This window comes from Rhyacophila brunnea, unplaced genomic scaffold, assembly GCF_057557595.1.
Source record: "Rhyacophila brunnea isolate RB1 unplaced genomic scaffold, BYU_Rbru_1.0 scaffold_24, whole genome shotgun sequence".
NCBI classification, from domain to species: domain Eukaryota; kingdom Metazoa; phylum Arthropoda; class Insecta; order Trichoptera; family Rhyacophilidae; genus Rhyacophila; species Rhyacophila brunnea.
Window position 1 is genome coordinate 21,630,767 of NW_028232904.1, and position 15,957 is coordinate 21,646,723.

Genomic DNA, 15,957 nt, shown 5'->3' on the forward strand with positions numbered 1-15,957 from the left:
TAATAATATCGACTGAAGGTACCTTGATGGAATTTGAATTTTAATGGATAAGTTTTGTACTATTCCATTTGAGTCGTTTTATATAAGGTTTTTTTTACAAACACTTCAACTACTTATTCATAATTTGTTTGTTATATTTTTTTCTTTTTATTGTGATGAAACTTAAATCCATTTGAATACTATATTGTGTTTTTGCCAGACCCAGGTTCGAACCTGTGACCCACGACATTTTAATCCGATGCGTAAGCTGCTCGGCAATCATTGGCATGAGAAATACACAACCACTATAAAAAATCTTTTTGAAAAAAATACGACAACCAGCAGGATTCGAACCTGCACTAAGCTGTACGTGTATTATCTAATTGAAAGGTAAGCGTAACTGAAGACGACGTCGCATATCGTGGCTCCTTGTTTGGTACGAGTGCAGTTACACTGAACTGCTACGGGTAGAGGATGATAAGGCAAAGATCACAATGATGATGGCCGACCTCCGCTAGGGGATGGCACGATAAGAAGAAGAGTATAACTTTTATTATATGTATGACGTTTATATAATTAATAAAGTATTTTCAATTCGTTTATTTTACAAATTGTAGATATTACAAATTATAAGTTTAAGACGTTCACATGACATTTGGAAACAACGAAATATTATTAAAACAATATTAGGTACATAATAAAAGAGATAGATTCTACAGTATAAATGTGTAAATAAAAAATAAAAAAATATATATGTACAAGGAAATACACCGGATGAGTTAAGCAGACCCTATTTTAAGAATTTATAAAATAACGTCCACCTATACTCATCCTCACGTAGATGGAATATATCAACATCCGAAGCGATTTGGTTGAACAGAGTTATTGCCCTCCCAATTGGCATCACCAATGGCAGGTTAGTTCTGCTCCTCGGGAGAACAAACAACTGATGCACGCCACGTATAAGTCGAAAAAAATACGTGGCCAAATATTGATATCTTCTAGCACTTAAACTACAGTATGTAAGCATACCTAAGAGAAAGTCAGTTGGATGAAGCCACGGATAGTATCCATATAACCTCAAATAAAGGAGTCTCAAAAATTAATTAATTAATAAATTGTTTTGTATTTCAAATCCGTTGATCGCGAAATTTCGCACATCGCAACCGTGTCCAAAGCTTATCCCCGCGGTCAATACCAGCTGCAGCATTATCGAAGAAAAAAAAACAATTAACAAAGTCGTGAAGGTGCCTAGTAATTGATATTGATGACTCGTCAGCCCTACATCCATTATTCTATCTATCCTAAAAGGGACTCATTAACGTGGTAACCAATAGTGTACAAAATCCTTACGGGATTCACAACCCTGATATGTTTTAAAACTATATTTAATTAGTTGCTCGGGAGTACACCACTGATGACAATGTAATACTAATAAAAATGTAGGCACACAAGTGCCACTTGTTACTTAGGTCGTCTTGCGCGTAAAAGGAGCCAAGTTATACTACAACACTATAATAATCTTGACAACAAAACCTACGGAAATATTTGCGTCGCCAATGTGAGTTAAGTAGGTAGGTGGGTAGGTACTAAACGACTAACAAATTAAGTATGGTATAACTTGTAAACTACACTCAACAAACTCAAGCGACAGCCCGCGACTTCTTCAGCGTGAAATGTAGAAATAAAAAAATAGACAAATATGCAGAATTGAGAAAAGGACTGATCCGGTTTGATTTTTGTTTGACTCAGTGAGATGCGACGGTGTATCTGGGCGCGTATTCCTACCCAAACCTCACCTCACCACTCCACTACTGCTGTCTGACATCTTTATCTACTCGTGGTAAATTATTTTAAGGGGGTATTTTTTGAGATATAGAGATGAAACTACTAAATCGGCGTCAACAACGTAGTCTAATAAGCTGTGCAAGTTTCATCAATATTGGTCATCGCAAACTTCTTCTTCTTCTTCTTCCACCCTGTCACGTCCCAACATTGGGGCATAGGGCAAGCACAAGTTGGCGTCACTTCCCTCGGTTCATCGCCAACTCCTGCGCCTCCCGCCATGTCAGACCTGCAGCACGTAGGTCGCTTTTGTAGCACCGCTGCAGGGTGAGGGAGGGCCGGCCACGGCGACGGAACCCTTGAGGCTGTGCCACAAGGGTACGATGTGCCGCACTCTTTGGCGGCATCCGGAATACGTGTCCCAGCCACGTAAATCGTCTCTTCGTGATAACTTCAATCACCGAAGGCTGTTGTGTCTGCTCACGAACTCGGGTGTTTGTAACGCGGTCGTACCAATGTACCCCTAAGATTCGGCGGAGACATCGATTCTCAAAGCTCAAAAGCCGAGACTCTTGAAGCTTAGTAAGATGCCATGTCTCACAGCCATAGAGGAGCACAGGTAGCACGCACGCGTTAAACAAACGACATTTGGTCCTCACAGAATACAGCCTTGACTTCCATGCGACTCCAAGCTGGTTGAATGCAGAGCCCACCACACCCATGCGGATTCCAAGCTCACCAGAAACTACAAAACAATAAGTACATAGGTACTTGGTACTTATGTAACATATTTTTATTTTCATCAAACATAATAGCATATGAAATGTTGGAATAATTTTTCATGATTTTGGAAAAACATGAAAAACCGAGTGCCACTGAAAAATAGCCGCAGGATCACAAAAATGGTATTCGGGACACCTCCCACGTGTCACCGGTAGATAATATTATACGAGTATATTATGATATAATATGTACGCATGCCATGACGTGCCTTTATTCCATTGTACCACCGCTAGTGGAAAGTATCGCGACGATTATCTTAGTATTTATCAAAATTGATATCAGTGTGTATGTGGATCTTGACCTATTTTAATGTCTCGTCCGAAGCTGGTTTGGAGCTATTTTTTCTTTAATTGCCAAGCATAACAAATAATTATACAGTTGTTTGTCAACTTTTGCCGCTACACAAACGCATATTCACAATCATTAGATTGAAAATCAACGCAAGTCCATACCAAACTATTAAATTAAATGTAGTTTAGACAGGCCACATCCCATAAAACTGCGATATTTAATCAAAACAGTAAAAAAAATATATTAAGGTACCTCAGCTGAGGCATGGTCTAAAAAGATCGTGACTAGGCGATGCGCGGAATGCGGGTGCAAACGACGGAGGCCGAACGAAATATAATTTGTCATGAAAAATCAACATGCGTCCTTTTTATGTTATGTTTATTATTATATTCGTAATAATAATAGTATATTCATTGAAATGTATTCTTTTTCAAGTACATGCGGAACGTTTTTTAGTCATCTTTACACGATTTAAGAATATTCTCATCCGACGCCATGACAAAACGAATCGACGTGCAGACGCCTCGACTATCGCTCTCCGAATGACAACGCGGCCGTAATTTCGTTATACATACAGTTGAAAATTATTTGCCGTTTCACTTATGTACGCTCTTAATACTATCGACCGAAGGTACCTACTCGATGGAATTTGAATTGAAATTCTAATTGATTTAAGTTTTGTAATTCGTTTTTTGCGACCCGGGTTTCGCCTTTCGGCATCTTCGGGCACTATGTGCACTCACTAAAGCAAATACACACTGACAACGAATACAGTTAACTCTAACTTATATAACAAATCAATACAATAAAGTAGGTAAAAACTTTACCACCTACCCATTAACACATAACTGAAGGATCACAATAAAAAATACACACCACACAAAAATGACTCGAATGGAATTGTACAAAACTTAAATCCATTAGAATTTAAATCTATAAAAAATGGACACACTTTCTCGTTTATCGGTGCATTTGCACATATTATTTAACATTCGAGGCGGAACACATGGCCATTAAATGTGAAAAAAGCAATTTAAATAGTTTTATGCAATGTTTATTTGTTTATGGCCAGATGTACCTACGTATGTCTTTCTGTACTAGGCGATCACGGTGAGATAAAACTGAGTTATTTTGATGTTTTTCATAGAAAACAAATATTTTGACGTATCATGCCAGTCATGTTTCCATCGATGTCAGATGGCTTATAAATGGGCGAGGGATCGTGGACGATTCAATAAATCAGCGGCACGCGAGCCGAATTTTAAATCAACAATAATTAACTAAATAGATATTTACTTACAAAAATAATATTAAAAATCAAAATTTCGGATTTAAACAGTATTTTTGATACAATGAATGGGCCATTCATTCTAGTGGCGAAGGGTGGAGGTAGGCTGTTCCGCCATAAATAGTACACACTAAACTTTATCAGTCAAACGTATTTGCTTTCATTGAAATATGACAAACATTTAGAGATTGTGTTAGTTAGTTTTTAAAATTCAATTAAACCCTGCGAAAACCACGCCATAATAGTAAAGTTAATAGTCAAAAAATACTCGACTATCTATAAAATATCTAAAATTATGCAATTAAATCATACATAATTTTGAATATTTTATAGATAGAATAATATTTCTTATCTGTTATAGTTTGTTTTAGGCAGGGCTTAATTATTTGAAAACAATGAACCAACAATATAGGGTATGTAATAACATTATGTATTCTTAATCCAACGAAAACAAATAAGTATGAATGAAAAAGTGTGCATAATTTTATCGCATCGCCCGAAATATACCAATAATATTATTGTTTGGTTTATGCAGGGTTTAATTGATTTTTAAAAACTAACCATTCTAATCTGTAAATATTGTAGTATTAGTTCAATAAAATCAAATACGTATGACTAACAAAGTTTAATGTGCTCTATTTATGGCGGATCTTAACAGCCTACCACCAAATGTACTTTAGGGTGGATACCACGAACAACTAAAATCCACCGACCTCAGTAACGATAAAAATGGGTTGGCGACATCAAACGATTTTCAGTGACATGTTTCACATAACGGGGTGGATTGGCCCGTCGGGACACCGGGAGAAACCACGGCAAGCCGAAAAGGCAAGAAATATAAAATAACTAAAAAATAAAATGAAAAAATAAATAGATTCCAAAATGGACAAATACACTGTTGTAAATAATACGTCGAATTTGCTCACAGAACAAACTGACATGGATCGCATCTGAGAGTTTGAATAGTATCTTCAAAAGCGACCTCCTATTGCGTCTTGAGCATGAAGTATTCGACCAATGTCTGCTACCAATGCTCACGTATGTACGTGAAAAATGGATCGCCAAAAATGAAAATTAACGCGGAAAAACCATAAAATAAACTAATGCATAAGGAAGCAACACAAACACACACGTGGATCCCTCCAAGCCAACCCGCCCAGCACGACACTCGGTCTTAATCGGGTGTATCACGGGGCACTACGATTGAATGTGAGCATCGGCAGTAGTTTACGCCTAGGAATGACTCAGGAGTAGATACACAAGCCGTGATCGTATCCGGAAAATTCGTGCGTCGCAGTATGTGAAACATGAGTTCGTGTAACATTTAATCAAATGACGAGTTCTCCGTTGAACATTTCACCGTGGAGTATATTTGTACGCATGCTACAACATGTCGAGACGTCTTTACTAGGTTATGTTAGGTTAGGTTAGGTTAGGTTAGGGTTAATCTAATTGGAACAGTACTATTTGCAAACTATCCCCGCAGTTTGTAAGATACGTACAAATGTATTCCACGGTGAAATGTTCAACGAAGAACTCGTCATTTGATAAAATGTTATACGAACTCATGTTTCACGTACTGCGGCGCACGAATAAGTGTCCCACGATGAACTGCATACGTACAGCTTACATGTAACCAGCCGTGATATGCTCTCAAGTGAGCTTTGACTAAGTTTACGGAAAGACCTAATTTAATAAAAAGTGCCATGGGAGAGAAACATAAATTAATGAATTTAATATATAAGATACAGAAAACAAAGCTAAAACAATACGGACAAAAAACTATGTGAAGAGATCTTCACGTCCGAAATAAGACGCCGCGATAAGGAAGCAGACAAGAGTACACGATGTGATATAAGTTGTTAAGAAGATGGAATAGCAATAGGTACTAAACGATCACGATAACGCCGTAAAACCCGTTGCATAGACGAACTCATAACATTCGGTGCATTACGGGACAGCAAAGAATTAAGGACCGAGAAGAGTGGAAGGAGCTAGGGGATGCCTTCTTCCAGCAGTGGATCGACCAAAACTGATGACCATGGAATAAGATCAAGATCAAGATTGTCAACTCTACGTGTATGATAGCGTCCGGCGCAAGGTCGGGAAGAGTGGATGAGACCATGGGAACCCCTACGCCCTACAGACGACGGAGGACGATCTGAAATTATGTTTTTGATGACGAGCTAAATTTTTACACACGCCCCAGAGTTCGGCGTAGCTGAATTAGATCACCGTAAAATACATAACGTAAATATAAGAAATTCAGAATCTATTTGAGATAGCGGCGCGTACAGAATAATAATTTTATTCTTTACCGTCGATCGCTATGGGTGTGTACTAACAACATTCATCTTTGGATTACAGTACGACATAAGCAACTGGGAAGATCTATATTTATAAAAAAAAAGTCAAAATATGTTTATATGATTTTCCTGTCCTACTTGGGCTGAACCAGTATAAAAAATATATATACCAAGATGATATCAATGTCATTGAGTTGATTCGATCAAACCACCATTCATACAAATTTCAATGTTTGAATTTCCACGACAGATAAGTAGGTACAGTTTGCAAACTTTCGATTCGATTTTGATTTCTTTTGTTTGACATGGATGTCAGAATTATTTTCATTTTGACATGCTGTAAAATGCTGCCTATAAAATACTGGGTTATCAAATAAGAGATAATAATATGTTATACTGAACTTTTCTCTCAGTAAGTTGATTGTGTCACGTGCTGTATGCCATGTTGCACCATCTTGTTGTAACCCCCCCGCTCCAAATGCGATAATTGTCGCTTACTTGTTTTTGACAAAGTAAAATTATTTTGAGGCATGATTATCTGAGCAAACACGAAAGACCGAAAGACTAGCAGTATTAAATGCGTCTCATTATATTATTCAAACAGTTGTCTTGTGTACACATCACTAGGCGACCGACGCGGTTGCATTAGTTAGCCATTAGATATAATTAACATGATATTAAAATGTGGTAATTAATTAGTAATTATCTGGTCAGCAGTAAATGTGTAAATATAACTTAATTGCCATCTACGAATGGTGAAGAGTGAAGACGATATGAATGTAACCACCGATAAATCAAAAAATATTGTTTTTTGTATTAGTATCTACCTATATAAAACTATTAGGTAATTTATAATTATTTATTGTGCAGTTTTCATACTTTAATATATAAATATAATACATATAAATAGGTGGGGAGAGCCGGGGGTCAAAGGTGACCAGGGGCCTTATGTTAGAACTTGCGAGTTGTAGTCGCCCGGTCGACATGACGTCATATGACATCATTGTGACGTACTACCGGAGTGATAATAGCATTCGAGAATATAACGCTACTAAAATAGTGGCGTTATCCATTGTCCCCATACACAAATAGGTGTTTCAGCATAATAATATCTATGGTGAGCCGTGTGCGTTGGACGGCTTGCCTCGAGCGTGTATTGGCTGACGTCACAATTACGTCATGTCGTCGGGTGACTTTATATCACTAGTTAGAACATAGGGCTGCAGGAGGGCGAGTTGTACTAAACTAGTATAATATTAAAATAACAAAAAAATATTTATTTTAAAAACTAAAGTTTAGCAAAGTTTAGACTGTAAAAAAATCCATATCAGCTGATGGATGCACTGAGTACTTATTGGGTAGCGGATTGCTGTACTGGGTGAATAATATGTGTACTATAATCAACGTCTATCAATAATGGACGAAATTTAATTACTTGGTTCCACAGCGTTTCCAACGCACCGGTCACAATTACACGACTCTAAAAAAATGAAAATGTGTATGTATACGTCATATTACGTCAGTACCTATGTATGAAGAACGCAAATATTTATACAGTCCTGATGTTGTGTGTTTGGGGAAAATATAAAATTAATATCTAGGTACCTACCGACACCCACTCTTTTAAAACTCGATGCCAAGTCACAATTTATTATTATTGGTCATTTTTATTGTGAACACAAAATTTTCCGATACAAAAGAATCTATGTGAAGAAATTTATTTTTTAGACTATATTATGAAGAAAATGTATGGATAACGAAGGGACTCACTGGAATGGGGGTGTAGCCGAACATTCCTAAAAAATAAATTATATGCACTAGTCAATTGCCTGCGTGATCACAGCAACGACATATTCTGGGTCAGAACCGTTTCCTCGTGTCAAGCTTATCAGGTACAATTAGCGAGGGGTGCAAGACTAGACAATGCGCTCCTCGTAAAGATAGGTATTTTGTTTTTATTTATTTTTATTCTCTCTTGTGAGGGTAATATAATTATTTGCTATATATTAGACAAGTAAGTACAGTTGTGAACGTCCTAAATTTCGATTTGTTATGTCCACAATGTTTTGTTTTGTTTTTTAAATAAATAGATAATTATTGTTATACAGCCCACCACGCGTCGCGGTGGACGCAGCATATGGTCGGCTTCAATTCCGCGTGCGACTGTTTTCCGCCGGGCTGACGGCCGAGCGACATCCACGCATTTCCCCACACGATATCCTCACGTTCAAAACGGCCTTGACACACGACAACGTAGACTCTGTTACGTCGACGCAGGTCATCCTCGATTCCAAATTATGTGACAAGTAAAGCGCGAACCAAATTGAGGTGCATGTCGCTGACTATCACGTGACGTCACAGTAAGCTGCCGCTACGGGGAAAAAGTGTTTAAAATGTTATCAGACTGATGGTCCCATACCGTAGCACATTTTCAACCTTTAAACTAACATTGTCAGTTGGCAAAATCTGCCGAAATCACCAGAACAACAATGAGGTCACCTCACATTGAACTGCACTGCATCGACACCTGCATGACTCAATCAATGAACGTTTTTATCATCTTCTACATGCCTACACTTTTCGACTGTCAAGGAAAATCACGTTTTTTTTTGTTTTTAGCGGTTGGCACTATGTATTTTCTATAAGAATGTTGTCTAAGTATTATTTATGGTCTGCAGGTTGAGTTCTGTTCAAAATATTATCTATGGATGTCATGTTGCAAGTAATTTTAACGTACGCACACGTAGAGACTGTTAAAATTAATTGAAATAACATGAATAAGTATAGCACAGAGTTGTGTTATTTTTAAAGCTGTTTTTCGCATTTTTTATTTACTTTTTGGTTATTAATTTCAAGGCCCTGGGCTAAAGCTTCTTTAACCCTACGGTAAATCCAGCCGTGCTTCTACCATATTTTCCGCAATATTGTTTATATAGCGATGTTCACATGCGAGTGATCGTCGAGATTTCTAACCAGTAGTAAACCAATACAATAAAAAAAAACTGCGTATATTCCCGGATAACTCCATAAATATATCAAGCATTTTATCTTTAAATATTTCATAAATATCGCCACACGACGCCTCTGTATTTTTAAGCGTAATAAACAACGGCAACATTTGCTTGTGCCACTTTTTGACAAAACTTTATAATGATAATTACAATTAATGTCATTGGATAATTATAACTTATATTAGTTAACATTTACGAAATACCCTATACGTACTGAATCATCCGACAATTAATTTCAACATAGCCAAGTATTAGTTTATCAACAATTTTTTTTTGTGCTGGAAATAATTGCATACGTGATGTACATGTCTAAAAAAAACAACTAAAACAAACATCTCATTAAGAATAAAATTTTAAAAAAAAACGAAACAACAATAACAATGATTATTTTTAAAACTATTTAAAAGTTGTGTTGTTCTGCGATGAGTTTATTTTTTTATTCATCAATGAAAACAAGATGGACTGAACATCATCATTCAATCGTCGACGTGAATATCTTGCTGTGTAAAAGTACATGCTAAATATTATTTTAAAACATCAGAAAAAATATAAATGTGTTATAAGTTATAACAACACTAGGCACGATCTGTTGAGAAAAAAAAGATATAAACACATACGTGGTAAAGATATTCTCACGGCATCCTTGGTTGCAACAAAAAATACAATATCAAACACCTACTTACACCGATTCAATACCTACTTATATCATTTTCTCATTGAATGCAGTGATTTCCAACATTTATTTTGGGGGACCGACCCTTGAAGTATTTTGTAAATCTCAGTAAACCTCTACATACTTATTTACTATTTATCAAAATAAAAATTAGTTCATTACCTACGTACTTATTTCTATTTAGCAGTGACGAAGGGTGGAGATAGACTGTTAAGATCAGCCATAAATAGTGCACACTAAAGTTTCTCAGTCATAAGTATTTGTTTTAATTGAAATAAGACTACAATTATTTATAGACGGTGTTGGCTGGATTTTAAAATTCAATCAAACCCTGCGAAAACCGATGCATAATAGACAATTTAGTAGAAAATTACTGTAAAATATCTAAAAATTTGCCATTAAATCATACATAACTTAAAATGTTTTATAGATAGTAGAATATTTTTTATCTGTTATGGATGGCTTGGTTAATCAGGGTTTAATCAAATTTTAAAAACACTGCAACTTGTACTTTAGTTCAACCAAAAGTATGTATTATTTTTGCCGGAACTCCTTAAATGGTTTGGTCTAGGCATGGTTTAATTGAATTTTAAAAACTAACCAAAACCATCAGCAATTAATTGTATTCTTAGTTCAATGAAAACAAATAAGTATGACAGACAAAGTGTAGTGTGGTTAATGTATTTCGAATCTCCACAGCCTATATCCATCCTTCGCCATTGCTATATAAAGTATAAAGCGTACGGATTGTTCATATTATTCAAATGCTTATATTTTTTATTTATTAGTGAAAGTTTGAGTTTATTGTTTAAAAATACAATCACAATCAATATTAAAATATGACTGTATGTGTCAATCATGGCCCCCACATCCTGAAGCGGGCCCCCAGGCGAGGATCTATAGCGCCCCCCCTACCTATCGCTAAGATTAAGGACAGTGTGATTTTCTGCAGTAGTGTTCCCCAAGTGGTTTCCACGGAATCCCATGGTTAAGGGTATTCCGTGTATTTTTAGCGATTTTTAAATAAATCCAGTTGATTTATTGAGTTGACGGCACTCAGCAAAATATTATGAAGCATTGATCGAGACCTTCCTTTGTGGTACCCAAGTAACACGGAAGCTTTCGCCATATTGGATAAAAAGCCATTTTGTAAGTCTAGGTCAGGAAACACACATAAAATTCTGCGCGTGAATTATCATTTAATTATATCAATCATCGTATCACATCAATTACATTGCACAGCGACTTCTTAATGTTAATAATTATTAAGGGAAATAGCGCCGCAGACGACTTTTTTTTACTGTTAAAGTAAATTTGTGGTGTATGTTTTTCTCATTTAACTGGTCGACTTGCCTCACGGGGCCCCCCCTAAGTGGGCCCCCAGTCTAAAACCTTGTCAGCCCCCCCCCCCCTTGTGGGGGCCATGGTGTCATATAGTACTTAATATTGATTGTAGTTTTTTCCAAAGCTTTTCTCGGGTTCTGTTCCGCAGAACTTGGTTGGAAATCACTGTCAAAGAAAGAATAATATTATTATTGGGTATACCTACCTATTCATTATTGTCGATTTTTTTTTCATAAATGCGGCAACACAGTGCCTAATACCTGTAACGGCCTTTTAGCGCGCTTTTTCCATCGACAAAGTGTGATAAACTGATAAATATCGACATGTCATTAGCGTAAAGACATATGTACAGATTCGTATCGCGAAAATGTTGCGCATAGCTCAATCATCATTATCAACTCTTATCACTCGCGGATAAAAAATCGACCATTCGCATGCAAAATTTCATGCGCAAATATGATTTTTGTAGTAAAAAAAAAATGGTGACAAAGCCGCCAAAAAGTCTGAACCATTTCGATCCCTTACAATGTAATACATAATTATATTTTAATACACTAAGTAATAATAATTTGGCAAATTAATTAGTAATGTTGCATTGAAAAAAACTGTATAGAAAGACAATACATTACAAATCTGTCTTCGTAGTATTAAACTTAACCCGTATTACATAAATATAAGATAAATAGCTGTCCAATAGTCGGCGAAAAGCAATATGCACAAATTATAAACTTATTTTAAAGTACCTAGTGTTTATTAAGTTAATACTGTTTCAAAAATACTAAGTATCGTTCCATAATTGTTGCTGCAGTGAATGAAAAGGAGGATTCCGTCGCTTTACGTGAGTTAAATTCTTATGCAGAGACAAATTGTTTATTTTTACAGTTTTGATAATAGTGTGACAACCGAAATAGCTATCGACTAATAAATTAATATAATAAAGTAAGTAAGTCAACACAAAATAATCATCGTACTTGGTAGATTTTTGGGTTTCCACCGTGTGTCCTTCTTCCTTCTTTACTCGACGTTTCGGGCCCGTTGCAGAGGCCATTATCAAGAGATGATAATGGCCTCTGCAACGAGCCCGAAACGTCGAGTAAAGAAGGAAGAAGGACACACGGTGGAAACCCAAAAATCTACTACGATAAAAAAACAACCGTGAAAGGCTCAAGCATTATATAACAAAATAATCATTTTACCTAGTACCTACTAAATCTAATCTAAACGTCATTTTCGTGCTGGGATAACAGATTAATTCATTGGGTTCTTGCCGGTTTTAGGGAAGCCAGCGGCAAATAAATTTAAAAATAGCCGATATACTGGATTATTTGTTAGGTTAGGTTTTAATTCTTGAATTCAAGAATTTTGTCAAAATCGACTATGAAAATTAGCGCGGTTCCCGTCTGGCTTCCCGTAAACCGACTTTACCATTGATTGTAGTGATTTTTTTCGAGTGCAAGAATAGAGTTGTCTAGTAATGTTTAGTCACATACCATTACCATGTACTACCAGTTCGTGTTTATTGATTTTTTTATAAATTCAATAAATCAATAATCAACAGATCGCACCATTTCAATTAACAATAATGAAATCATATTTTCTTTCTGATGTTTTAAAATAATTTGTGCACACATATTATATACGTATTATCTAACAGAGAGCAATCAATCACGATAGTATGGAAAACACGCACACAAAAATGGGTATACCTATAAGTAATATTATATTGTTTTGGCATTTTTTACACATTACATAATTATATTAAATATACTTCCTCGGCATTATTAAAAAAAAAACAAATATATACCATATTAAATTGAAGATTTTAATCAAATTTTTATAATTAAAAATGATTAAAAAACATTATATTATTATCATGTCCATTGTATTCATAGTTTGGGTACTAATAATTAGGTACAGATGGCGCGATTTTCTTTGACACAATAAATAGTAAAGAAAATTTAAAATTAAATATTGATAATTTTACAATAAAATACATTTAAATGATGCAAATAATTAATTTTAAGATAGTTTCATAATAACGCGAAAATGCAATATTAAAAAAATACCATTCCCATATTATTTTCTCTACTATGCGTAGTTTTCCGAAAGTTCAAAACAACACAGAAAAGATGGTGATCTAAAAGAGCGTATGTGACATATTATTATATTTTAAAATTTGTTTTAATACCTATTTTATTTACAACAATACAAAATACATAGTTTTTTTAAATGTTGTGAATTGGTATGTATGTAAGTATTCGATGTATTTATTATATTATATAAATTTTAATAATTTGCTGTAGATTCTTGTGACATTTTGTGTAGTAGTGCTATATTTTGGAGCATGCAATATTTATGTCGCATAAGCTCTTTTGGCACGGCGAAGTCATTCCGTAAAAATCGATAAAATTGTACTCACTGCCAATGGAAGCCGCCAATGCCCTCTCTGAGCCGATCCTTGAGCGAGCGCTGTCTCGCGGGACCGACGCCGGGCGGCAGCGTCGCCTGCCCGGCCGGTATAGTAGGCAGCATCGTCGGTAAAACAGTCTGCGAATCCGCCTGAGCGCCCTCAGTCGGTAAAACAGACTCCTGTATGCGCTGCGGGGCTGACATATTAATATGCCGGTATGCTACGACGCGCCGGAACGAACACTTTTTCACCACAAAAACACATCACACACGCGATTTTCCATTTAAACCACCGCACCAACTTTTGAAACAATGTATCCTTCACCTGTAAATCCAACCACACGATTAATAAACCGCTTGGATTTTAGAATAAACGCGAAAAAAACAAACCCCACGACCGGTCTGATCGCCGTCCGATCTTATCACATAATTTTTTTGCAGGCTGAATAAACATCGGTTGATAACAATTATTATTATATATTGATAACCCCGAATTCTTTCACAAGATGAAAATTACGTCATTGAGCTCGTTATCGCGAAAGGGCAATAAATTATTATCAGCTATCCTAAATGTAGACTAGTTTGAATTATCAACAGTCTGCGAACGCTGCGGCAGTCACGTTAGCTAGCACAACAAAAGCTTCGCTCCGCACCTAAAGCGAGGACATTCCTTATAATATATAACAAACACTCGTAAAACCTGCATTTACTCATTCAATACGTTATTCATTAGTGCACAATACATAACATTATACTGCCGTAACCGATCGGCAAATTGTACAATTGCAGAACACAGCGATCATTTTCACATACGTCAACTTTATCAATGCTCTAATTTAAGCAATTAATCAACACCACCGTTTTATTCGTAATCTTTACAGGATTAACTGGCATTAAAATTATCGTTAATTACTTATTATTTATTACAACTGCGATGTTCGCGGGAGAATGAAAGATTTTTCGCAGTGTCGGACGCGCCGTCAGAAGTGTTGATAAAGAAATAAAAAAAAGAAAACAAACCGAAACGTTAATCGGATACACTCGCGTGGTTAAAAATAAAGCATGTCTGGTATTAACGAGCAGACAAGTAGTGAAGCGCACGATTAAATGGCACAATTGTAATTGAAACTAAACTGGGCAAGACTCACTGACAGATTAGTTTGCCTACACGAGACCGCGTAGCTACAATCAATAGCGAAAAAAAAACACTTCGGAACAGCTGACCAAAAATAACATTGCGAGCGCGTAGGAATAGATAATAATGGCCACTCTTTTTTCCCATGGGAAATATGAATAATTAATATTTAGACGGCATTGGAATGCGAATTGTCGGATAAAATCGGGTGAAGTAACTGACATTACTCGTTTCTAACTGTTTATGTTTATAACATTCTTTTTTAACCTTCAAGTTTTATATCGCAGCAACAATTTGTTTGAATTCTAAATTCAAAATACCTAAGAAGGTACAACATAGGTAGGTAGGTAGGTACCTAATTATTAGACAACACGCAGACGGGATATTAAAATATTAAATTCATTCGATTCTTCAATCATAATATTTTCTTGGGTAGGTAGGTAGGTACCTAGTTTACATACCTACGTAGAATAGGTATTTAATTAAATTAAACATGACGTTGCCAACCGAGAAGCCACGGGAAGTGTGGTGTCCATGCACCCCACATCCTGAAGCGGGCACCTAGGTTAGAATCTTTGGCGGCCCCCCTACCTATCGCTAAAGAAAGGCAGTTTGACAATCTACTAACACTATTCCAAATAGTGTTCGAGGTAAAAATTAGGGTATTTTTAACGAGTTTTTTGTCTTTTTAATACACCTACTTGAATTAGGGAGTTATCGAATATTGACAGACAATAACCAAAAATTGCATCGCACAACCACATAATTAAAAATTTTAATTATGCTTAAGTGAAATGGCGCCGCAGGCGATATTTTTTTAACTATTAGGTAGTGCAATTTTGTGATTGTGTGTTTATTTCACTTGGCTGGTAAATTCGCCAGGCCAGGCCCTCCTTAAGCCAGGGCCCCTAGGCTAGATAGAGCACTGTCAGCCTTCCCTTGTGGGGGCCATG

General features: G+C 36.1%; 1 protein-coding gene across 6 annotated transcripts in view; it reads right to left on the reverse strand.

Annotated features, from left to right (window-relative positions):
• The window catches only part of mtd (TLD domain-containing protein mustard), a 380,034-nt gene that overhangs the window by 286,222 nt on the left and 77,855 nt on the right, over positions 1-15,957 (reverse strand). For 4 of the 6 annotated variants that reach the window (XM_085951049.1, XM_085951048.1, XM_085951047.1 and 1 more), the window contains exon 1: positions 13,880-14,993. In XM_085951049.1, coding sequence (XP_085807175.1) covers positions 13,880-14,073 — 194 coding nt within the window. In that variant the 5' untranslated portion in view covers positions 14,074-14,993. Of the gene's footprint in view, positions 1-13,879; positions 14,994-15,957 lie in introns of those variants that run through there. The other 2 variants (XM_085951044.1, XM_085951051.1) reach the window with 1 other exon arrangement.